At 40.2% G+C, this 25,714-nt stretch overlaps 1 protein-coding gene across 7 annotated transcripts in view; it reads left to right on the forward strand.

Moving 5' to 3' along the window:
* Positions 1 to 246: 246 nt before the first annotated feature.
* MLLT10 (MLLT10 histone lysine methyltransferase DOT1L cofactor) overlaps positions 247 to 25,714 on the forward strand; it is a 131,973-nt gene continuing 106,505 nt past the window's right edge. For 3 of the 7 annotated variants that reach the window (XM_074865868.1, XM_074865879.1, XM_074865909.1), the window contains exons 1-4: positions 300 to 438; positions 1,061 to 1,229; positions 4,967 to 5,046; positions 20,854 to 20,908. In XM_074865868.1, coding sequence (XP_074721969.1) covers positions 400 to 438; positions 1,061 to 1,229; positions 4,967 to 5,046; positions 20,854 to 20,908 — 343 coding nt within the window. In that variant the 5' untranslated portion in view covers positions 300 to 399. Of the gene's footprint in view, positions 439 to 1,060; positions 1,230 to 4,966; positions 5,047 to 20,853; positions 20,909 to 25,714 lie in introns of those variants that run through there. The other 4 variants (XM_074865889.1, XM_074865900.1, XM_074865919.1 and 1 more) reach the window with 3 other exon arrangements.

The raw sequence follows: 25,714 nt of genomic DNA on the forward strand, positions 1-25,714 counted from the left end.
TGCAGGCGCACCGAGGGGATATAAACAGGATAATAAAAGTTGGGAGTGGGAATGCATTAGTCCTGCAGTCACATCAGGGGGAAAATAAACAAGATAGTAAAAATGATTTCTGCGGGGAGGGAGGAGGGCGGGAATGGGGCGAGTCCTCCAGCCTTCCTGAAGGGGGCATGAGCAGAGTGACATCGCGGGTGGGAGCGGGGCGCATGTCTGCCACCTCCCCCGCCCCCCCCCCCACACCGCGGGGAGGGGGGCAGCAATAAGCCCGTCTAACGCTCGCCCGGCCGGGAAAGGGAGGCGGTTTCGCAGGGGCTGCCCCGCGGCGCGCCGAGCAGCCCGGCCGGCGGCCCCGGCACGGAGCGCGTCAGGGTTCGGCCGGCGGGGGGGGGTGGGGGCGGCGAGATGGCTCGTCCGGGGGACGGAGAGTGGCAGCACACCGAGGTGGGTGCCCGAGCGGGGCCGGCAGGCCGGGGGCGGCGGGTGCGCTGGCCGGGCCGGGCCGGGCCGGGCCATCAGGTTGCCCGGGGGAGCCGGCGCTTCCGGGCCGCGCGGAGGGAGGCGAGGCGAGGCGAGGGGCGGGCGGGCGGTCCTGGCGGGGCGCCGCGCGCTCGCGCACGCTCTCTTGGCGCGGCGGTTGGAGCCGTTGGGGGGGGGGGGGGGGGGGGGCGCGCGCTCAGCCGCGGCTCACGTTCCACGGGCGGCTCGTGAACCATCGCGAGGAGGCCCAGGCCGAGGCCTTCCCGGCGGGGGCGCGCAGTGCGCCTGCGCGGCGGCCCCGCTCTCTCGCCTGTCTGCCTGCTGTGTGGTGTCCTCCTCAGTGTACCGCCGCCGGGCTGCCCCTGCCTGCTTGCGTGACTGATACAGCCTGGCCGGTTGGTCGGGCGGGGGCGAGAAGAGGCTCTCAGCCAGCGGTCATGGGCCCTAAATCATTGCCGTGGCGGCGGTGGCGGCGGCGGCGGCTGAGTGACTGAGGGGAGACACCGCCGGGGGAGGGGGCAGGCAGGGGGTACAGCGTGTGTGTGCGTGCGTGTGTGGTGTTGACGACGGTGTTTTTAACCCTTAGATGGTCTCTAGCGAGCCGTTGCTGCTGCCTGTGTCACTGGAGGGCGAGTTCTCCAATAGCATGAAGGAGATGATCGGCGGCTGCTGCGTGTGCTCCGATGAGAGGGGCTGGGCCGAGAACCCGCTTGTCTACTGCGACGGGCACGGCTGCAATGTCGCAGTGCATCAAGGTGAGTAGGCAGGCGAGTGCCAGCTCACCCGCTCTGGCCTCAAGCCTCGCTGCTTCTTTCGTGATGTTGCCTGTCCTCTCCCCTTGGGCCTGCTCCCCGCCCCCCCCCCCCCCCTCCCCCCGGCCGTTTTTCTCCCCTTCTTCTCTCCCTGCCCCCTCGCAAGCTCCTTCTTGTCACCCATGAAGCCTGTTTCCCTGTTTCTGGGGCCACGTGCTTTCTGGTCTGACCTTCCTGTCATCTTCTATCCTTCCAGTTTGTCTTTTACCTCAAGTGAGACTTCCTATATTATGACTTCCTATATTATGGCTACGAGAAAGGAAGAACCCCCCTGCCAGGTTTTTTTCCCTTCCTCTTCCCCTTTGTATCTTTTCTATGTCTGTGCATCCTAGTCTGCCTTTGCACCCTGTTAACAACCTCGGCTACAGCAGTCCTAAGACTACCTAAAACTCCTTTCCTTCTTTGTGGAACTTCTTACTAATCTCTGTTCTGGCAATTGTTGCTGATTTTCTTTCTTCTTATACTCGATTCCTGTTGTCCCTGCCTTTCCCAAGTTAGAAAAATTTATTTGAGGGGCGATCGGTAGATGAGAAGGGTTGAGGATTGGAAGAGAGCAGTGTGTAGGAAAGACTTGACTCTCATGTGATTTCTTCCTCTGCCTGCCTTTCCTTGAATGTCATTTGGCTGATGTTTCCTGGTAGATGAAGAGACTTCCTGTTGTGGTTCTGCAGGGGGAGGGTGTTAGTCGGAATGGCTGATACTGGATTTGTTTGGATTAGTGGAGGCTGGTTGGTTGGTTTCCAGCTCATCTCGGGAGCTGGCATGTTCCCTCTATGTGTGATTGTTTTGTTTCTGTCAGTGGGTTGACCCTTCTTGTGAGAGCAGAGGAAGAGACTGGATTCTGCTGCTTACATAGTAATAAAGGAAGTTATGATCACTTTTGCTTTATGCTAGCAGAAACAAGGAATAAGATGATAGTTTCTCAGTATCAACTCCCAAGCGGTCGTATGAACTCTGTGGCTGACTCAGACTCCTTCTAGATGGTGAAGAAATTGGAGGAGTCAGAAAATCCTCAATGCAGTAGTTAGTCTGAATGCCTAGCCCATGTGAAAATACTACTGATGTGTCTCATGCTTGGTCTTCAGTTGTGTTGAAGATGATATGGTAACTTTGTTTCAGATATACGCTCTTTTGTAAACTGACAAGAAATAATGAGAAGTAGTAATAATTTAAGATCTGCAAAAGAATTCAGTTATTCTTGTTAATGTTGAATTGAAGGCTGAGGTGAGCTGACAGGATCTGTGAAATTAGTCTGGGTTTGAATCGGTTTTCTGTTGCCTTAAGAACTGAGTAATGTTAACGGCTAAGTTAACTCTGCTGCTTTTGTGGAATCTTAGGATCGTGAAAAAGAACACTAAAACATTCATACTTTCAGAAGTCATACCTGACCAGCTATTATTTTTGTATTATCTTGGGCATCTTCCTTTGCATCTAGAGTCTTGCTAATATTTTCAGTGAAATAATTTGATGATAGCAGTAGTTGGAGCTGAAATAGTGGGAATGACAAAAGTCTGTTTTAGGAATTCCTGAAAGGGAGACACGCTTCAGTAAATTGGGTACAAGAATATTGAACTTTTTTTTTATGGTCAGGTCCAAATTTGGATTTCAGTCTGGCAGGAAGTGTGCAAAAGTACTGTTTTTTCTAAATCCAGGTGCTGTTGTGGAGGTTTTAAGAAAAGAAAAACTGTATGTTTTGATTTACTGTATCATTGATGTTTTACATTTTGGATTTGATGCATCATGTGAATGAAGGTGGTAGAGGAAGTATGTCCACTCTTTTTGTAATCTTTCTGTAGTAAAAGTGGTAGTCCTCATGGTTAAAGCTGGTAGTCCTTATTTGAAGTTCAGACAGCAGCATTACCCATGAGACTTTATTAACTGCATTTTTTGTTATTATACTTATTTTTAGTTCAGACGAAACTTCTTTTCAAGTGTTAAGTCACTGGCAAGTTGTGGAGGACAGAGTCTCTTCATGTGTTTAAAGAAGCTTTGCATAGCAGTGGAAGTATAAACCAAAGGAAGTCCTGGAACTCAATAAATAGTATCACAGTTTATCAGAGCACAAACCTGTGGTGGACTCTCTTAGGCTCTAGGTGTACTCTGCTACGTTTGCAGATAGAGAAGTACTTCCCTTCAATTTTGGTCTTTGCCCAACTTGTGTTGCCTTTGGATTTAATTGCCAGCTCTGTCTCCGAGTTGCATTCTCTAATTAGTTTCTTACTCTGCACTGTCTCTTGCTAATCTAAATGTGTGATTGCACATGTAAAGTTTTCCTCTTAATTTCTGAAGAGGAATTCGAAGTCCCCCTCATCTGTGGTTAATATAAATGCAACAAAAACAAGATGTTTTTTCTCATGTTCAGGAACTTTATTGTTCAGTAGAGAGGGCTTATCGAGGTAGTTTGGTCTGTTAGTATGTGGATAATGTATTTGAAAATCTGACAACTGATCTTAATATGACTACATGTATGTATATAACAGGAAATGATTTAATTGACTTTCCTTTGTAGAAGGAAAGGTGTATTAGCCAGATGTTTTTTATACTACTGTTGCATTACTGTTTGTTGTTGTGTTTTTGTTTTTTTTTTTTCTTCAGGCTAGCACAAAACCAATACTGTTTTTTTATATATACTAGAAGATACTATTTTAATCTCAGCTTTCTTCTTAACTATTAATTTATCATATATATATTTTTCTAGTTACACACTTAAACCAGATTTTCTTATTTAAGTATTATATAATTGTTGAAAATTGAGATATTAAAAATATGATGTCAGATTCAGGATTATCTTTTTGAGGAAAATGTTTGGATTTTTGATTGTTTGTTATTAGTTGTTAAATCCATACAGATATTAGAATATGCTCACAGCACTTGTGTTCTTGTATTTTCATTCCCTCGGCAGTTCTTAAAGTTTCCTGTTCTGTGCATTTCAAACATGAACAGTTTTGTTAAATTACTAAACTCTTTTTCTGTGGAATTTCTTATCAAACTCTTTTTTTTTTTAATCTACTATAAAAATAGAGATGACAGTCTTGCAGAGAAGTCTGTATGTCTCAAATCTCTTTCCTAAGAATTTATGTTGTAGCCCGGCTGTACTTGCAAATAATCCTAGCCCTGATGCTCAGTTTAGTTTGTATTTATAGCTCCTTATGAATTTTCAGGGGAAAAAAAAAAAGGAAACTTTCTATCTTTGTTCAGTTTATTAGGGATTTCCTACGTAAGACCAGTTATTTGCTTATAAAGAGTAAGAGAACTTGATAGTAACTAAGTGTATGAACGTGTTATGACAAACTCAGATTTGTTAGTTGCTTTTAGTTTTCTCTTAAAGACTACTATAAATGATGGATGTTTGTTATTGTGAAGTGTTTTATCTGTTTTGCTGGTAAATAAATAGCAAAACAGAACATATGAAACATTGCTGCTTTTGAATGGCTATATTACCTTTCAAGCTAATCAGTATTTTATTTAACAAATTTATTTAACAAACTTGTAATACATTTTTAAGTGGAAGCTTATACTTCATTTCTATTACCGTTATGATACGATTTCACTTGCAGTGTATAGATCTCAGTTTGACTTAGTAAAATGATGCGATAGTAAGCTTTTTTTATAACATTCATATTAGTAGTACTGTAGTCCTGTTTATTGTTTGCTGAAATATTTTGTCTTGTTCAAAACAGCTTGCTATGGAATTGTTCAAGTACCCACTGGACCTTGGTTTTGCAGGAAGTGTGAATCTCAGGAAAGAGCAGCCAGAGTGGTATGTGCTTTGTTTATTAAGTAATGCTAGTTATAATGCTTGTCTGGATAATATTTACCCAAGTATCCCAGTAATAGTAGAAAATAGCTTAGCTTTCTGTCATAATTCCATCTAGACGCTATTGGGAAAGACGTTTTCTCTTTTATTTTTAAAGTGGAAATATGTAACTATCTCTGAGTATTCTGACAATTTCTGTGGTGTGTGTTTGAATTTTTTGTAGTGGTTCTTTTTAATTTTTTTTTTCTCCAACTGTTTCAGTGGGTTATTTTCCTTGTACCTATGGTGTGGGTTTTGTGTAATTCTGTCAGTTTAACACTTATATAGTTAGGTACAGGGAGGAAATAAAATCTGTGTCCAATTTTCTTTTACAGCAACTTTAAATTGCCAGTTGAAAGCTTCAGTCTTGGAACACTTAACCAATAAGTAATGTTCTTAATTTTGGAATCTAATGCTTACTTGGAATGTGATACTTCTAGCTGAAGAAGCATTTTCTTTCCCTGTCTTTTTATTTTTTTATGGTAAATATTGAGGATTCAGATAATTCTTCTGAACAACAAAAAACCCCAAAGCTTTTTTTTTTTTTTTCCTTCCCTTGATTACATGAGGGTTTTTTTGGTCAGACTTGTATGCTCTTAGATCAAGCTGCGTGGTATCAGGCATTTTTAGAAAAAGAGAATCACATTTCTCACTGCTTGGCACTTTTTAGTTTGTCTTCCAGCAAAAGATAAAGTGAGAGTATTTAGAAAGACTAAGCTGTTCCTTTACCTCTGAAAAGATTTTTCATATAAAAATTGGAAGAGAAGGTGGTGCAGCATCTTAGGGCAGTGTGTAAACTATTCCTAACATTTATATCTAAAGACAGATGAAGAGCCTGAGACCAAGTTTTGAGTTACTGGCAGAGTGTTTGCTATACCTAATTAACTTTCTAATATAAAGTTCTATAGAAATGGTAGGATGGCTTAATGTTCTGTGAATTTTTGGCACAGAAGTGAAGAATCTTGTTCCTCTACTTTTTCCCAACTTGCCACTGATGTTTTCATAATGCCCTAGTAACCTAGACTTTGTTACTCCTTCCAGAGCAGACCTGTTGTTGGGAGCAAGAACGGATTGATTTCTATGTGCTCTCTGAATGTTTGTCAACAGAAAATCAAAACCAGCACCCTTTCTAAAGAAAGGCTGTTTTTTCTTTTCCTGGGAAGACCATCAGCAATGTAAAGTTTTTAAGAGTAGCATTTCTTCATGTTGCTGAGTTTGATATATACAGGTTGACAGCAAAGTTAAAAATACAGAGGGGGGGAAAAGAGAGATGGTGACTAGAAGGAGGATTTTTCTGGTGCGTGATGGGGAATTCTCATCAGGATTTAGGATATATTTATTCCTGGCTTCTCCTGACACAAGGAATGAAGAACTGTACTGAGTTCTAAAACAAACAATGTCTCACTGCATTCTGATAAGTTCTTGAGTTTATCAAACAGAATAGCTTTGGTAGGCTTTATACTGCTTTTCTTTGCTGTTTGAAGTTAAGAAGGAATAGCGATGAACTTATCTGAATTCTCTGTCTGATGTATTCTGTTCTTGTTTCTACCTGATGGGGTCTGTTTATGGCACAGTTCAACAAGTTCATTACTGATCTTGTTTTGAAAAGAACCCAAACTTTCCTATTTGTAATGTAGCAGAGGTTTAAGTGGTTCTCAAGTGAAACTAATTGCATGTGAGGTAGAACACATTGATAACAGTTGAAATTTTAAGAACTACTTGTATGTTAGTGAGTTTAGAAACATGGTGGCTGTCTCCAAGGTGTCTTGGAGGAGCCCTTAACATTCAGAAACAAAACTGAAGCTCTGGCTTCAGTATGAAAACTGGAACTTTATTGTAACCAGTTTATCAGATGCAGAAGTTTTAACACACTTACTTGCAAAAGCAAACCTCCTTTTTCCTGTAGGAGACTGAAGCTCTGTTTTTCTGTTGGCCTTTTTGTCTAGAAACAAAACCAGAATTAAATTAACCATATTACAATGAACATGCTTCTACTTATTTTTAATCTTTAAAAAGACCTGAGTCTTGCACTCAAGACATTTTTTTCCCTGCTGATGCTGTCTGCGTTATGTATTTTTGGGGTGGTGTGTGGTGTTGTGTTTTTTTTTTTAAGCTTCAGTTGCTGGGCAAATAAATCCATTCTGATAAGAGACTAGGATTAATTGTTTACACTAAAGTTAGTCTTGTTTTAACAACTCAGAGAAACAATCTAACTCAGGAACATGTAACTCAAGTAGGTGGGTCACCAGAGAACTTAACAGCAGGTTAGAGCAGTTGGCTTCCCATATACTTTCAGCTGTTATACACTGATGTCTACTGTATTCCATGTCTGTTGTGTGCTGCCTCTAAGATGGTGTGTAGCGTTTGTCAGTGAAAGCACTGCCTGATTTTTTTTCAGCCACACAAGCTTTCTGGCTGGTTGACTTCTGTGTTTTTGATAGTGAGGTGGTTGCCAGTGTCTTGGGTTTTGAATGGTCAACTACTAGTTAAAAAGCAGAGTTGCATGCCTGACAAGTCATACTGAGTCTTGGCTCTAGCAGGGTCATATTTTTGTGTGTGTCAGAGAAACTGCGATTTTTGTAAACCTGAACTGTTTGGATAATGGACATACTGAGGTGTCTGGTAATTATGTGGCAACTGCTCCCAGCTTTGCCTGTGTCAGCACCAGCTGTTATTACCCTGCATAGTGGGCCCTTTTGATGTCTTCAGATGTACCTGAACTTCTGAATCAAAAAGCAGGGCAGATACACATTGATGTAGGAAAAAGTAATATTAGGGTTTGTGTGAGGATGTATACATATGGAGTGGTATGTAAGGGAGTTTAGGTCCTGGCTTGAGAAATTGGATGGTGCCTGTATGTTGTCCAGGGGCTGATATTACTGGTATTCAAAGAGAGATTAGGGAACCTAAGTTCAGGAATTGTTCAAAAAGGTTTTTTTTTTTTTTCCCATCATCCTATTATGTGCCAAACATCTTTCTTGATGATGTTATTTTAAGAATGGTTTAATTATAGTATACAGTGGTGTATAAATAGATGATGTATTTATGGTTTACTACAAGCTACTACTATTCATGCTTATCATGGAGGAGCTGGAATAACCCATGTGATAGAGATACCAGGCAGCACAGAGGCATCCAGCATTTGCACAAACAGCTTGCTCGAGCTTATTAGCTATGTGTAGATGCTGGTCCTTGTGTCTCCAACTTGATTCAGAGAGATCAGGAGATCTCAGTACTGAACTTAAGTATTATGAATTCGAGGAAGTTCTACTACCTCAAGCACAGCTCAGCTTGTACATGGAAGTCAGATCGTTTACAACTTTGCAAGTGAATTAATATGCTGTTGATGTGTTTCACTGGACTATGTGTATTATAAGCCTGTCATTGCATCTGGAAGAATCGGTTTGGAGTTGGTCCAAATTACTCTGACATGGTAAAGGTGGGGTGTTTTCCACTTGGCATTTCTGTGTTAGTTTTTCTTGATGGGGTGGCTTATTCAGTTGAATGCAGTACTGACCCAGAACTGAGTTGGCACCTTTGTGTGACACTACAGCTGTGTAATAAGACACCTGGATTTTAGTCCTGGGGAATGTGTTGAGGGGACTGACCCTTTGTGAAGCTAGCCACATAAGATTTGAGATAGTATTCATCTGGATCTCAGCTGAATCTAGCATAACTGGAGTCTCTGCACTTGCACATGTGTTTCTTGGAACTCACTGCGGAGACAGACAGACTGTCATTTGCAGAGTCAGTTTAGATCATACAGTACTTAATACTCAAGGATTCAGAGCTGTAGAAATGCAACTATACTGTTTACCTCCAAAGCCAGTTCAGGTACGTTGTGTTCTCTTCATGGTAGGTTCATGCTAGTAATCCTGACAGATTTGAGCTGTTCCTGCATCTGCTGCACAGATGATCCATGGTCTGAATGCTTGAGTTTTTTATTTTTTAAAAAAATCTTTAATATAACAACAGTTGTAGTTCTCCAAGTTCCCTTTTTTTAAAAAAATCTTTCATCACATGCATCTACAAGTTTGTTATTGTAGAGTTGCTCATAAGGGTTGTTGATGTAGCCATAGTTTAGCACCCCACTCCCAGCATTTATGTAATATAAAATAACCATAGGTGTAGTATTATTTGCCTTTTGCCCAAACAGAAGGAGGCAAAGGAGGAAATGGGAATGTAGGCTTTTGATATGCAGATAGGTTTGTGATCAGAGCTCTCACAGCTCTGGCTCAACAGGCTGCCTCCAGGGGAATGGGATCTCTGTGCCTGTGCTTAGAAACAGTTTTGCTGTGGTTATTACTCTTGTATCTGTAAACTAGAATGCACATTGATAAATGCGGTCACAATAGAGGTGAACTAAACTTAATTTTAGAAGAAAACTTACTGTTCTCTTTTTTTCTTCCGCTTGAAATACTGGCCACCAAATCATTCAGGACTAATATACTACGTGTTCTCTTTGAAGATATCTCTCAAAATAATTCTTAAAGAAATTTTGAGATTAATATTTTTTAATCTGTATCCATAATTTTCCTTAAAGGGCATTTTATATAAGAGTATTACTACAACTACTTTTAAGCATACTATAACAAGTAGTAGAATTGCGTTAGTTTTGAGCATACAACAGAAGGCTTTTGTTACTGTGTGGCTTTTACACAGCAGTAAAATAGTAAACTTCTAAATGAGAGAAGAAAAAGTGACTGTAAAATACAACTTGCTGGTAGATTTTTTTATAAATATGTGAAACTGCTAGTTATTAACAATATCTTCCTGCTTCCCTCTTTCCCCCTCCTTCCCTCCCCAAATAACCCAAAACAACAACACAGTCTTTTATGAATGGCTGTGCAGTGTGGAAGGCAGTGAATGTTTGTTTGTAGCTGGATAATTGGAATAAAAAGTCTGCCTAAAGATACTTAGACACAGCATGTTGTATTGGGTTTGCATGGCAAGATTTTGGTAGTGGGGGGACTACAGGGGTGACTTCTGTGAGAATCTGCTAGAAGCTTCTTGCCCCATGTCTGATAAGAGCCAATGCCAGCCGGCTCTGAGATGGACCCACTGCTGTCCAAGGCCGAGCCCATCAGTGACGGTGGTAGCACCTCTGGGATAACCTGTTTAAGAAGGGGGCAAAAAACAACTTGGGGGAGAGCAATTGCAAAGAGAGGAGTGAGAATATGTGAGAGAAGCAACTCTGCAGACACCAAGGTCAGTGAAGGAGGAGGGGGAGGAGGTGCTCCAGGCACTGGAGCAGAGATTCCCCTGCAGCCCATGGTGCAGTCCATGGTGAGGCTGTGCCCCTGCAGCCCATGGAGGTCCACAGTGGAACAGATGCCCACCTGCAGCCCATGGAGGACCCCACGCTGGAGCACATGGATGCCCAAAGGAGGCTGTGACCCTGTGGGAAGCCCGTGCTGGAGCAGGCTTCTGGCAGGACCTGTGGACCTGTGGGGGACCCACGCTGGAGCAGTCTGTTCCTGAAGGACTGCAGCCTGTGGAAGGGACCCACGCTGGAGCAGTTCATGAAGGACTGCAGCCCGTGGGAAGGACTCAGATTGGAGAAGTTCGTGGAGGACTGTCTCCTGTGGGTGAGACCCCCCCATGCTGGAGCAGGGGAAGAGTGTGAGGAGTCCTGCCCTGAGGAGGATGGAGCAGCAGGAACAACATGTGATGAACTGACCACAACCCCCATTACCTGTCCCTCTGCACCATTGAGGGGGAAGAGATAGAGAAAATTGGGAGTAAAGTCTGGGAAGAAGGGAGGGGTGGGGGGAAGGTTTTTTTAAGATTTCAGGTTTATTTCTCATTACTCTACTCTGATCTGATTGGTAATAAATTAAACTAATTTCCCCAAGTTGACTCTGTTTTTTCCGTAATAGTAATTGGTGAGTGATCTCCCTGATGAACTGGTAAGCTTTGCTTTTTTGCTTTTCTGCTAAGAAAGCTGCTTCAACTGGTGAACTGAACCTTACGCACTGTATTGTGTGCTGTGTATATCAAAGGGGGAGTATTAAGGCTATTTCTGATTGTGCTGCCTTCATGCTCTTTTTTGCGTGCTGCATTTTCCCCTGCTTGTATGCGTACTTGCTACTTGGTTTCTAAATACACAGCTGAGTTCATAAACTTACTTGAAGCACTTCATTACAGCAGCAAAGGTCTGCTAATTTTCTTTTTCAATTTTGATTAGCTGCAGTCTACCTAAATGTACACCCTGTTTGTGCAGTAATTTATAATTACATTCTGCTGAATATGGATGCATAAAGTATTCAGGCTTTAAAACACAGTGTTCCATCACTCAAGTGCTCCTTGAACAAAAATTTTTTAACATAGATATCAATATAACAGGTTCTTTAGTAAATGCTCTAAAGGTTCTGTGGCAAAATTACTAACCAAAGTATCACTAGAGCAAAACATTTTCCATAACTGAAATTGCTTCATTTCTGTGCAGAAATGTTTTGTGACTGTTCATTTCATTGCTAGACTGTGAAATCACTCGCAGAAGTCTCTGAAGTAAGCAAGGAGCTCCTCAACTGCAAGGAGCCTTACTTAAAATGGGTGCTAGCGTTTTATACCTAGGAATTTTTAGGGTACAGCTGTGGTATGTTACAGGATGACACTGAAGTGAACGATCGCATACTGTTTTATTCAGCTAGGTTTAATTGGGTCAGTAACATACTTTCAGCCTGATAACAAAAGCTTGGGTGTTTAGTTGGAAATCCAGCCAAACATCATGGGTGTTTCTTATAGCCTTCTGATGCTTTCCATTAATCAATGTGTGAATCTTAAACTTTGTGTATGCTTATAATTTGGATTCCTGCAACATCTAGCAGGACTTACTAGTCTTAAATATGTAGTGGGAGATTTATGGCTCTGGACTTCTGAAGTTGGAGTAGCTAGATCTTGATACATGCTGTGTGTCGTCACTATGGTACATTGTACTCTGTTACCTCTCTTCTAGTTACCTTACATGTATTGAGTAAAAGTATGACTAAATGTCACCTGTAGTACGTACTGACTGGATGGTCTTGGAAGAATGCTGATTTGCATGTTGAGTGCCTCTAATCTTCTTGTCATAGCCTGTAAATTTATTATCTCCAGTAGATGTTTTTGACAGAGCTAACTGAATCTGCATATATTTTTATCTGATGCCTTGATAAGGAGAACTAGGTCGAGTCTCTTTAATTTATCCAGGTATAAAACCTGAAATGCTTCAGGTAGTCAGTCTGTTTTTCTTCTACCTGTCAACTGTCTGCTTTCAAAAAAGTTCTCTCCTTCTCCTGGGACAGATGACTGAATAGAGATGGGGCAGAGATTTGGCAAATTTGTCAGCATCAAGAAATGATTATTTGAAGATGGAGATGACTTAATTTCTTAAGTTGTCAAGTTGCAGAACATAGCACTTTCAAAGAGAAGTACTGACAGTATGCGTTCGTTTGCTCTATTAGCAGTGTCAGCCAGTTGGGGATTCTTGAATGTGGCAGAAGATCTTTTGATTCCTGTTTGGTTCTTCGTTGTGGCTTATAAATACTGGCTTTGGGTGTGAATCGTAGGTTTGCTTCTCTTCAGATACCTTGGTTGAAAAATTGCATAGTTAGCTACTTGATGGCTTCTGCTTCAAATACTTGCCTGGTTGCAAGCTATCATTTATAGAACCATTTATATAAAAATATTGAAGGTGGATTATTTTGTGGGTTTGTAAGTAACATTTTAAAATACTGCAGGTTGAGACTATTGATAAGGTATATTGCTATCCAGCTGTAGTTTAGAAAGTGATAAATAAGAAATATGGGTTTGGTTTTGTAGATAGTAGTCTGTTCATTGGCTGGGCCATGTATTCCTATAGAAGCTTTTGGAAAAGGAGTTATGCAGTTCATCCTTTTTGATGTACTGAACAAGTGAAAAGTGAAGTTTTGACTCTGGCAAGTATTATAAAACATAGGTCTAAAAAATCAGAAATCAAATCTATTGGGAATTTTCAAAGTACCTAATTTGTTTTAAGCAAAAAACACCAAAGAAAAAGATTAGTAAAATGTCAGAGTAAAAGGATTTGATATGAGTAGGTAGCCCAAGTTTAGTGTGAGTGGAGGTTCAGTAATTTCAGCAGCATCTGGGAATGCTTGTGAATTTTATTGGACTTTCTAGAGGCTTCAAGGGCTGAGAGGATGATCTTCTCTGGTTAGTCTTTGTATGTTGGCAGTATTGGTTTTGCTTCATAGAAGATAGTTTGAAGGGTTGAATGGAAAATTGAGATGTCACTGGGTTCTGAGGGCTGGCGTAAGTTATTGCCAGCAGATGTAGACATGGTCAGTCTGGTACGCATCCTGTTGCTGTGTCTGTTTTTGTACTAACTGCCTGTGAATTCTCATCTATTGATAGAATTTATGCCAAGATCTAAATTTCCAGTATACTGGTTTGTACCACTCTGCAAATACCTGCAGGTTTTTCTTCTTCTGGTTGTCTAATTTTGCAAGAACTGTTTCTTTGTAGGCTCGAAGGTCTTTGTTCTTCTGTAGATACCCTTTGATATCTGAATTTGAGAAGCTGAATTTGAGTTAGGTTTTCTGTTAAGTATAATCTAGTTGTCTGTGGTGTAATTAGTACACTTCTATGTGTCTTTAGAATATGGTGTCTTTTTATAGAGGGAGCTATGTTTACATTGGTTGTTCAGTACCCTGTTTGCCTGAATCTAACACAAACGAATCACTAAAATGACCCCACATTTTTCCAGGTTTATCAGGGGGAAAACAGAATTTTTCTTATTTTCAGTGTTTTCATTCCAATGTACGTGTCTTATTTTTTTACACTTTTTTTTTCCACTATCAAAAAAATGGGCCAAAATACTAGGGGAAAGAGGGACTTTGAAAGAAAAGTATGAAAGGAAGATGAGAAAGTGTAAGACTCTTTTCTCTGGAGAAGTTGGAATACTAATTTTGCACACTTTGGTGGAGAAGGAAAAATAGCAAAAACGTTTTGAGCTTAGAAGATAATTTTTAATTGAAAAAGTGAATAAAGATCTTCAACTAGTTACTTACAGGTAGGGTGCTATATGTGCAGCATTGGCATAACTGAATTTCTAGACATGATTTGTGATCTACTTTCTATCCAGAGAGCTGTTTTCTAGATATTAATTTTTTTTCCCAGAATTTTTATGTTTTTGACAGCAATGGGTATGTGCCTGCCAGTGTTAAATTGTTTTACATTAATTGAAATAACTACCCACATGGATGTCTTTACCATTTTTTTAAACCATATTAAGATACGTTGTATTATCTAAAGTAGTAGTAGTATATAAGACTATCTAGTATATTCAAAGTCTGTAGGCTTGGAAAAGATCGTCTTAGCTATTAGAGGTGACTACTGTATGCTTCCTCCCGGTAACACCCAAAGGTGAGACAAAATGGCATGGAATATTGGCGAAGGTAGATGAAGCTGTACTGTAGAACTTGGGAGACGAGTATCTGGATGCAGTCAGCTGTGCTGCAGGCTCCCTCAGCTACTGATGAGTGGGAGGCAAGCTTGCTGAGAGCATCAGGGGCTGCCAGTTGGAAAGGCATTGATTAGAAACTAACCTTCTGATCAGCTGCTTTGCTTACCTTTGTAAATTTGTCCATGTGCTTTGGGGAAGTGTGCTGAGTTACTGCATTTTGATATATGCAGAAATACCCAGTAGCATGGCATGCTGTAAAATAGATTTATTTGGAAGCAAATTCAGAGATAAAGCAATAAAATGACTTCTGCTTGGCAACTGACTCTTTCCTACGTTAATTTTAAGAAAGTCGTAAGAATTTGATGGAGTGTGTGCAGGGTTTGTTTTCACTAAAATGTGAACTAAAACTCGCCACAGAAACATGGATTTAACAAGTCTGCTTTTTGATTAACGATTAACAGGAGCAGCAGAATAAAATGTTTTGTCTGTCAAGTTTTAACTCCTGTTGATGAAAGGATTGAAAGAGATTGAGTGTCAGGTTTCAAGAACTGTGATGCTGATTTTGTGTAACTTGCTCTTTTGTTATTTGTAACTTTAAGGGTTGTGTGTTGCAATCTCTTAAAGCTGTTCCTTTCAGTTAAATACTGGGTTTTTTGCTGTTGTCGCACAATATGAAACAGTGATTACAGGATCAAAATGTACTTTGGATAAAAAAAGCTGTTCTGGAAGCATAGGTGTCGTGCTGGGTGTAGTACAGCTTGGATGGGAAAATAAGCTTGTAAAACTAAACAGTTTGTGTATATGGCTGATGCCTGTTAAAAAACTTGAAATATAGGAGTGTTAGGGAAATATCAAAACAAAATTGGCCTAATAAGTATGTCTGGGTCTGGGCCCAAGAAATATATCTGTATCACTGCTGAAATCAAATCAGTCTGTTTCAGGTGTGGTGTGTGGTTTTTTGGTTTTGTTTGGTTTGTTTTCTTTTTTTGGGGGGTGTGTGTAGTGATGTTTTGGTTGTGTGGTGGTGGTGTTTTTTTTTAAGAGCCTTGATTGGAATTCCATACTCACAGCCAGCATAGGTGATGCCAGCTCCTGAACAGGGTGGTTGCATCCTTGCCCTACTCCCTACCTGTATCCCTGTTACATTTTTTTTATCTGGCATTGTTGTTCGTATGGCCTTATGGAAAGATGGCTCAAAGAAGCGATCCAGCTGAAAAAAAAGTATTTTATTTTTAGCTTGCTGGTTAGGATTTCCATATGGTCAAATGAATGCTCTTCCCAGAGCAAGGGAGGCAGTAGAAAGTACACAGCAGGGGATGGCCAGTGATCTTCTTTTGGCAGCAGTGTGCAATTATGTTAGCTTAAAGTGAGCCTGAAGTAAAGTCAGCTGGAACTGCAGTTTGATTTCTCAGCTAACTTTTAGGAACTGTGGTCTATTTAATCTGCTGTAGATCTTCTTGTGTTATTTAGGTTAACAGGTCATATTGAGACACACAGTTTATTGCCTCATTGCAATGCTGGGAATTCAGTCCTGCAGGACTTCACCTGGTTGACAATCATTATTCAGGTGAATGGTTCCATTGGCCTAGCTTGGACCAGAATTCAGTAATTTACTTGCATAAGAATTCCTTGACCTTTGTTTTCTTATATCAAGAGACAGCATATAATGGATGACTGTAGATGATGCTTTATGAAACTTGCTTCAAATTTACAGAACCCTGAGGGAAGAACAATGCTATATTCCTACTATTCTTTTCTCCTCTTCTACTTGTACAGTCTTGTTCCTATCACTCTTTATCTTTCCTTTCTACTACGTCTCTTGCTCCTTCTCTTCCTTTCAACATGAATAAGAGTCTGTTGTATTAGATCAGCTTCTCTATGCCTTTCCTCCATTTCCAGCTGCAAAATTGGTAGAGTTACGTTAACCAAAAAGACTTGAGTAATTAGATTTGTCTAATATTATCTACTGATGGTTAAGATAGTTCTTAGCCCCAGTTAAAATGGAAAGGCATGTTTATCTAAAATAGAGGGAGAAAACTTTGTGCCACAATGCAGTGGAGCCGTATGGGACTGTAAGTAATTCAGTATAGGAAGATGGATTTATTTAGCTCCTTCTTTGCTTCTTTTATTTTGGTCTTCTGGTCTTGGAACTTTTTTCAGCTGGGTATCTTTAGTGGACACCTCCTTTATTTTTTTATATTACAGTTCTTTATTTCTTCTTGGTTATTTCTACTTTAATAAGGACAGAACAAATTTGGTTCTTTCCCTTTCTGCATGGTCCTCCCATACTTTTAACCTCTCTAGGTCTCTGCTGGGTGACTTTTTAAAGATTGGACCCCTCAGGAGGCAGTAAGTTTTTCATCAGACCCAGGCAGTCTCAATTTGCCTGGATGCTAAGGTTACAGGATCAGTTGTCTTTCACTTAATTAACTTGCTGTTTATGTAGCTCAGAAGTGAGTTGTGACAGTCACACTGTCAGACTGTTCCAGCTGCACAACTTTGAGATTGGTTTCACTTTAGTACTCTACAGGAGACCTCATAGTCCAAAGCAGTTCCTGCTGAGAGTTCACCTGAATTCTGTTTGGACAGAAGCTAGATCCATGAACTTAGTCTGTTCCACCGAAGAGCTGCAAAAATGAGATGTCCATTTTACACACTGTAAGGGCAGGAAAGGAAAATGTCACTTGCTACAACTTCAGTCTCCTTTCAGCCAGTATTTTTTTCACTCCTCTTTTTCAAATCTAATTCAGCTGGCAGTATCTACAGCACCATATGTGCTGGTGCTCCTCCCTTCTATAGGACTAGTGCCCTTCAGCACACCAAAGGATGTGGTTATACTCTTGGGTCACAGTCAGCCTCTTTAGTATGCACATTTGCACCTGACTATGTTTTATCTGAACTGTTGATCAGTCATAGCAGCTTGCCCTATTTAGGCTGTGATATCTTGTGGGTGTTGTGTCCGCCCTTGCTACCCTTTCCTTCCTCCCCCCCCCCCCAGCTTGTTTAGTAGTTCCCCACAATGTTTTTGAATGCTGAGATAATAAATCTGTGTCAGAAATCCTTTGCCAGAGCTAAGACTTACAACGCACAGCCGGAGAAGAGAGCCCTGTGGTGGTTGGTGTGCTCAAATATAGAGACTATATATTCCTTATACTGTGTTGCAGAGATCAAAGCTTTATTCCATTGTGCAAGTTGTATGTGATGTGGCATTTAGTAGAGCTGTTGCTTTTCATTTGAACTCCAAGCTCCATCCATAAGTTAACTGGAAGAAGGAGACACTGTGGAGAAAAACATTCAAGTAAGAAGTTACAAGTAACTGGACTTCTGAGATATGTGTACACAAACTATCTCCTTTTTCTTACAGAATCCTTTGTAACAACGTTAATTTAAGCATATTGAAAGTACTGAAGAATTTTTTCAGTCACTCTGCAGATTCTCAGCTGAAACTATAACTTTTTCAGAAATGCTATATTGCTGTAAGATTTTAAAACTAGTAATAAATTGTTAGTTAAAAAAAAAAAAAGGAGAAATTATCTGCTAGTTACTTGTCTCAAGGGGTGAGGCACACTGTTCCCAGATGGCAAAGCTCCTGGTGTTACTATGTGGTACATATTGAAACTTGGGAGAGCAGAAATGGGTGACCGAATCTGAGAGTCTGGGAGGCTGGGAAAGAAGTAGGTTGATAACCTGGAGAGAGAAGTGAAAAGTGTCCCTGTGTGGTGTGGTAGCTTACGAGGGTGCTACTTTATTGCAGGTTGTAGCCTGAATTCAGAGCACCAGAAGTGCTCTGTGTCATCAGAGGGCAAGTATCTCTTCACAGTTGCCCAGCTCCATGAGAGCTGAGTGCAGGCATCTGTTCCCTGCCAGTGAGAGAATACTCTGCAGAACTCCCTGCACTCAAGTTTTCTTCTGTTGTCAAAGCTCCCTTGTCCACTTCAGTTTTCTGTCTTGTATCTTCTCTGACTGGTTGCAGCCAGGACTGCAGAGGAGTAATGAGGGAAGACTTAATGGACTTGACTCCATTAGAGATATGAAACAAAAAGAAATTAGTGGAAACTGAGCTCTGATGAGACTGAATAGAGCATGCTTAACTCTTCGGCATAGAGCACTGGTTCAGTTCCTTGCCACTTAGTGTCCTGTGATAATTTTTTTTTTTTTTTAATTTTGTGGTAAAGCTTGCTCAGGTTTGCTAAATTAATTAAAATTAATGAATTTAAAATTTCTTTAATTACTAATGCTGCAGTGCTGTGGCTCCCTGCCTTCAGTTTTGCAGATGCAGCTGGTTGTGGGATTATGCTTAAATTGTGTCAGTGATATGACCTGAATTAAAAATGTTAAAAAGAAAAAGTTCATTTCACTCCATTTCACTGATCTGGTTTAAGTGGCAGCCCTACAGATAGTTGGGTCAGCAGCTGAGGGAGTGGTGGAGAGAGAGATTAATAAGGGAGAGGTGAAGGGAAGAAGAGAACCTCCTAAACTGGTTTTGCCACTAGTAAAAATGTATGTCAAAATTCCACAGACTTGCAGACGTGGAGCAAGGTAGACTGTGTTAACAGCTTCCCTTGTCTCAGTGGTAGATACATCATCTCTGCTCAGTGGCCTTAAGCTGTCAACTCTCAGCTTTGGGGTGGGAACAAACTTTATTGCACTGTCACCATCAATATATACCAGGCTTCTTGCTTTGAGAATCTGGTTCGGTGTATGGGGAATTCACTGAAATGAACCTACTGCTACTGAGTGTCTCTCAGCACCTAGTATTTCATATTTGGAGAGCTGGAGTGTTAAGATACAGCTCACATACATACTGCATATGTAGGATTTTGTTTAAAATGAATTGATCAGTTTATTTCAGTGGCAAGGAAGTCCTTATAATCTTGACTTTTAAAAAAAAATGGTGTAATGCTCCCAGTCTGCAGGCAGTTTGCAGAATGGTTCAGAAGTTTTCAACCACTCTTATCTCTAAATTTCACCATAGACTTAATGCTGCCTTTCAGTAAATTGCTGATCATTTTAGTGGGTGAATGTGAGGGAAGGATGAGTGAAGCAAAAGTCAAAAAGCAGCAATCCTACAATCCTGAAAATTCTTCCTGTATGCAGCTGTCTGTACCAATGCACTGAGCAAAGATAATTTAAGAACTTTCCTATTCTACCCTTTGTGAAAGATTTTTTGCTGCTAATATAAATTTTACAGGTTAAGAGGAATAGACGGTACTCAAGATATACTTCAGCCATATGAATTTCAGGAATGGAATTTCTCATTCCTCAAATAAGTTTGGACAATATGTTTGAGGCACTTCTGGCATCATAGGCTCCTTTATCTGCTGACTTGCCAGTTAGCTGGTGATGGACACTAGCACTGTTCAGGAAACACAGAGGTGATCTGTACTGATGCCAGATGTCCCTCTCCATTTGGAGGATGTGGTGTTAAGTTTGCATCTGATGATCAGACTGTTCTTCAGTTTCTTAAAAAGCTTGTTAGATTGATATGCTTTGAATTGTCTGAGATTTGGGAATACTTAAAGGTATACTGTAAGGTGATTCCTAGGTATAGGATCTCCTATAATGGTGTTCCTTTGCATATCACTGTGAGCATTTGAAGTGGAATGTCAAACCTGTTCCATTTATGTCATCTTTGAACTGGTTTAGAATTGGTTCACACTGCTCTAGGACACTTAAACTTGGTATTAGGAACTTGATAGAGGCAGTGATAGCAGAGAGATTGTACTGTTGTGATCCTGGTGTATGTCAGAAGAATATGATGTCAAACTGGATGTTTCCAGACATGCAGTCTTGGAGAATTTCAAGGATGAGTCAACTTCTGACCCCCTTTTTCTGAGGCAGAAAGCGAGATTGTTTTTGGTGTCTCAAGGTAAAGTGAGAGGCAGCAGAGACTGAAGTCATACATAGTATGTGCACCTGTGCTGATTATATCCATGGCACGTCTTTGTGATTGACCACCTTGGTCAGTCTTCAGAGATCCTAGGAGACAGAAATGTGGCAGGGAGTCTTTGGACTGTGCCCAAGTTTCTTATCAAGCGAGTCTACGTCTTGCCATAGTTTTTGGAGGCTTGTCTCCATAATTCCAGGGTGTGGAATCCAGGAATAAAAACTTGGAGATAGAACTGCAAGTAGCTTTAATATATATCATAGCTTCAAGGGAGAAAGCTTTGTTTGTGACAAACTAATATTAATATTCAAGTAAAGGTTAAGGGGAAACACCCATTCAGTTTTAAAGAATGGTTGCTTCCTTCATGTCAGCTAACAGTTTTGATGTGTGTGGTTTCTTTTTTTAATGCTCCTGTGATCATTCCATTTTTTTATTTTATTTTTGCTTTTTTTCCTAGAGATGTGAATTATGCCCTCATAAGGATGGTGCTTTAAAGAGAACAGATAATGGGGGTAAGTTTTACTCTTATTTTTTGTGAACTCTCTTATTTTGTATGAGGGAAATAAGTCTGTGAAAAAAAAATATAGGTGTCCTAAACATAAATGAAAACACTGGCTGATTTGGAAAGAGAGAACTATTTTATAGTAACCTTTATTTGTCCAATTTAGGTTGAATTTAGTTTGAGAACATCATTATTCTTAGTTTTATTTTTAGGAAAAAAAGTTACAATGAAGGAGAAACTGCATTTTAACATAGGATTTTAATGGGTAAAAAGGATAAATTTTATGTGTATTTAGTTGGAGTTTGAATGTTCATAGAAAGCTGTTGAAAGTGCTCCATTCATGGAGGAAAGTGGAATTTTTACGTCTGTAGCCCAGACTGAATGCACCAGTGCATTTTCAAAGGATAGCTCTTTCATGCCTGATTTACTAATAGGTTCTGTAACAAAGAAGTTAGGGCTGAAAAGTTGCAGTAGTGATTACCTGTCCCTTGCATCTTTCTAATTTCATCGTTCAGGTTATCATCAGTTCCGCTCCTGCTGAGTAGAACTGCTGGAGAGAGTCTCCACTGAATATCCCGTCTTGATTATGTTTATACTAATAGCTGGGTGATATGAGTGAAAAATTTCAATTAACTTTTCAATCACTTCTGGAATTCCTTCTTCTCTCTTTACTAGATACTTCTAAATTCCTGTCTATCATCTATCTGTAAATAGCTTGGTCATTTTGATACTGAGCCCTTTCTCTTGTGAGAGGAGAAAGTACGATCAGGATTCTGCATTTCATTTGGACAGTCTATGTAAATTTTATTCTGGAGATTTTATGCTGCATATGTAATATTCTAATTTATATCTTAATTTAGCTTAGTGTTGATGCATCTTTGATGTTTCTGTTACAGTTGTGTTGCGGCAGCACAGAGCCTGCTTCTGTTCGGGCTGATCTACCCTTTCCCTTGACTGCAACGTACAGTGTACGCTTTAGTGTTCACCCTTCTAGTGTCTGCTTATCTCAAACATGTTAGTGAACTTGGTGTCATTTGTGAGTGTTGGGAGATTGTATTGAATCTGTGTTGTCTGTGTGTCAGTGAAACTACCATCTTAAGTGCCAGCCCAGTACTTCAGCCTTAAAATTATTTTTCCTCTCAGATAGGTTGATACATGGCAGTGTTGAATTAATTTCTTCAGAAATGGTTGCTGGACACTTGCTTTTTTAGGAAATAAATAAGAAAGCCTCAAACCTCTTGAAACTTACAGTAAAATTTGTGAAGTATGAAGGCACTGAAGGGTTTTCTGTTTTTATACTTAGGGTAGTGTTTGGGAATGCCTTGCTACTCTCTATAGTAATTTTGAAACTTTTTTTTGCATGATGTCTTGAGAATGTATTTTGACAGTGTGCAGCAAAGATCTGAGCATCCTATTAGTTATCTCTTGGAGCTGCATTAATTGTAATTACGAATTCTTGTCTGAAAGGGAATTACTATATGATTGAAATTATTTAAGTTTAAATAGCAAAGATGTTACACTGTACAATCAGTATTGTCCCCACTATAATTTTCACAACCAACTATTTTCATCAGTGAAAGCTTCATAGTGAAAATTCCGTAGCAGAGAAGGCTTAAGAATTTGAACTTTACCTTCTGGAAACATCCCTGCATCAGTAATAGATCTTGTCCGTGGTGTTGAATACAGCAAATTCTACCTTACGGACCAAATGTCCTGCAAATGACAGCTTTACAGAAGGATGTGCACCCTGGAAAAAATGAACTCCAACTGGTGTTGCATTTCAGAAATCTACATTCTTAACCTGAAGCTTTCCTTTCAAAGACTTGCCTAACAAGGGATTGTGCCAGAAGAGTTTCAGACTTAAGGAAATATTGTTGAAGATCATGTAATGGGCTTGACGGTTAAAAATTACATTTGCAGTAGGTTAATGCTTGGAGTTTTTTAACGCTGTTACACCATTTGTTGCCAAGGGAAATGATTAAAAAGATGTAGGTATTCCTGAAGAAACTTTGAAACAAACATTTCTGATAAAACCTTTTAAGGATCCATCTTTAGAAATTTGTAATTACGGAGTCTTTCTGTAAGTATAGAAATAATTAAATGGTCTTAGCTTTTCAGAACAAGTGAAGAAATTACTGATTTTATGTCAGTGATATAAAGTTATGCTTCTTTCTGCCTTCTGGCCACAAGTAACTTCATTTTGTTCAGAAAACCAATGCAGTTTTTGTTTTGAATATGCAGAGACCTTAGATCATACATGGTCTGCTGCTCTTGTAGTTTGGTGGAGGGTTTTTTTGGGTAACAGTCTTCTGAATATTTACCTTTTAATAATGTGAAGAAATGTGTTTTGTCTGGGTGTTGAAGATACTGTATTTTCTTTTATGTCAGGAATCTTAATGTTTTTTGGTCTACTGAGCTTTTGCTATAGGGTTCCACGATTTTCTTAAGCTGTAGTAAGGTGCTGTTACTGCAGGGAGGGTCCTTGCCATGCATTACTTCCTCCTCCTTCGTGATGGTACTAGCATTTAAAACTTTTTTTCCCCCCCCGGGTTCCTTTTTAGCTAAATGAAATCAGTTCCCTGACCCAGCTGACTGTGTTAATGCTGACATAGGAGAATGGCCAGAACTATTCTTTTAGCAACAGCCTGTGCATTACCTGTCTTAAGTCAGTTGCACAACTGAAACTGAAAGTGGCCTAATCTTATAGCTCTTATATAGTGGTGTTATCTTGCCTTTGAATTCTGGGGCTGTATAAGATATATATGACAAAGTAGTCTGGGAATCAAACTTACACTGTTTATAAGTATTACTGACTGACTATGAAATAGTAATGGTGCTGTATGGTGTGGTTGTGTTGGTGTGTTGTGGGGTTTTTTTTGTGACTCACCCTGCCTCTCCTCCTCCCAGTGTCGTGAGGTTCCTTTGTTTGCATTCTTCCTCCTCCCTCTGCTTTTACTGGCCTGTTACTGCTTATCTGACCTTCTGAAGATCAGCACTTCTTCAGATTTGTTTTTAGGTTTTATGTTTCTGGATGGAGACATCTACTGTACCTTAGTCATGCTTATCAGTACAGTTGCTGTGGGGTAATGTTGGGTTCTCCAGTGTAATCTATGGCAAATAAGGAATTACAGTTTTTGGTGATACCATAAATACAGTATTCTTGGAGGAGTACTGTCATGGATCTTACACAGAACTTGAAAGTGCCAGCCTGAGGTAGTAAGAGAAGAGGAGCATAACATGGAGGCCAAACATCTCTATCGGTATGAACTAGATTCTTGGGAAAATTTTTGTATGCCTTCTCAGAATATTTTCCCAGCGTACAAATATTTACACTTTGGTACTTCTTTAACCAGAGATGGTATTTTTGTGTTTAATGGAAGAAGAGTTCATCATGCTATTAATGTGTCCACTTCTGTATAAAGGTTTGGTTCCATAATGTGTGGCAAGACATTTTGCAGTTGATCTGTACAGTGTGTAAAGATGTACTCTGGTTTGTTTTGAACCTGTTACCTTGTGGTTTTACTTGATGCCGCTTGGCACTTGCTAAGTGATAGGAAGTGTCAAAGAGCACTTATTCTGTGTTCACCTTTTCATCACCTCTTCTGGCTCTATAGACCTCTGTCATATTCTTGTTCTGTCTCCTTTTCAAGATGAAGGAGCCCAGACTGATTGGGCATTCCTTGTGCAGAAAACTCTGTCCTGGTTTTGGCCGGGATAGAGCTACTTTTTCTTCTTGGTAGCTAGAATAGTGCTGTGTTTTGGATCCAGCATGGGATTTGGTATGAGAAGAATGTTGATAATACACCGATGTTTTTAGTTGTTGCTGTGAAATCAAGGACTCTTCAACTTCCTGTGTCCTGCCAGTGTGCAGGTGCTCAAGAAGCTGGGAGGGAGCACAGCAATGGACCCAAGTTGGCCAATGGAATATTGCATGTCCTATAATGTAATGCTCAGTATATAGATGAGGGTTGGCTGGGAAGATGGCTCTCTTGCTTCTGGGATTACAGTTTCAGGATCTTCTCTGGGATTGCTGGCTGGGAATGGGCTGAGCATTGGTTGGAGGGTGGTGAGCGATTGTGTTGTGCATTACTTGTTTGTTTTCTTCGATTATTATTTTTAGTATTATTATAATGATGATAATTTTATTTCAATTATTAAATTGTTTTTATCTCCACCTATGGGTCTCCTTACCTTTACTCTTCCAATTCTCTCCCCCATCCCCTGAGTGGGGGAGGATGAGCAAGCAGCTGCATGGCGTTTGGCGTTTAGCTGCTGGCTGGGTTTAGACCACAACACTGACCATCGCCTTTCCCCTTCTCTATATGTCTCCCAAATGATACATAATCCTTACTGGAACTGAATGTGAAATTTTAGAGAGGCAAATTTACTGTACATGATGCCATGGAATCTCTAGACTGCAAAATGATTACAAGATAGTTTAGTGTTCCCTAACATAGACTATTAATGTAATTATAGATCACCATTTTTTGGTACAAATTTTTCTCATTAATTGCAGAATACTTTCACGAGCCTAAATATTCATACTACCTTGAAACTAGGACAGATCCTGAAATTGGAACAAAATTACTGATTTTAGCAAGGCTTTTTGCCCGAAGAATGTTCTTAAATTTGAGTGCACTGTTTTCTGCATTTGCTCTGAAAACAGAAGACATAGGCAATTTACATTTTTGAGGCATTAACTATTTATACAGCCATAGTTAACTCTTGGCTATTTGGATTATTGGAGGTGGAGTGGGATAGGGGAAGTTCAGTTATCCTAGATAATAGTGACTGTACTAGCCACGTGGTTTCTAGA

The sequence above is a fragment of the Strix uralensis genome, chromosome 1 (genome assembly GCF_047716275.1).
Source record: "Strix uralensis isolate ZFMK-TIS-50842 chromosome 1, bStrUra1, whole genome shotgun sequence".
In the NCBI taxonomy this organism is placed as follows: domain Eukaryota; kingdom Metazoa; phylum Chordata; class Aves; order Strigiformes; family Strigidae; genus Strix; species Strix uralensis.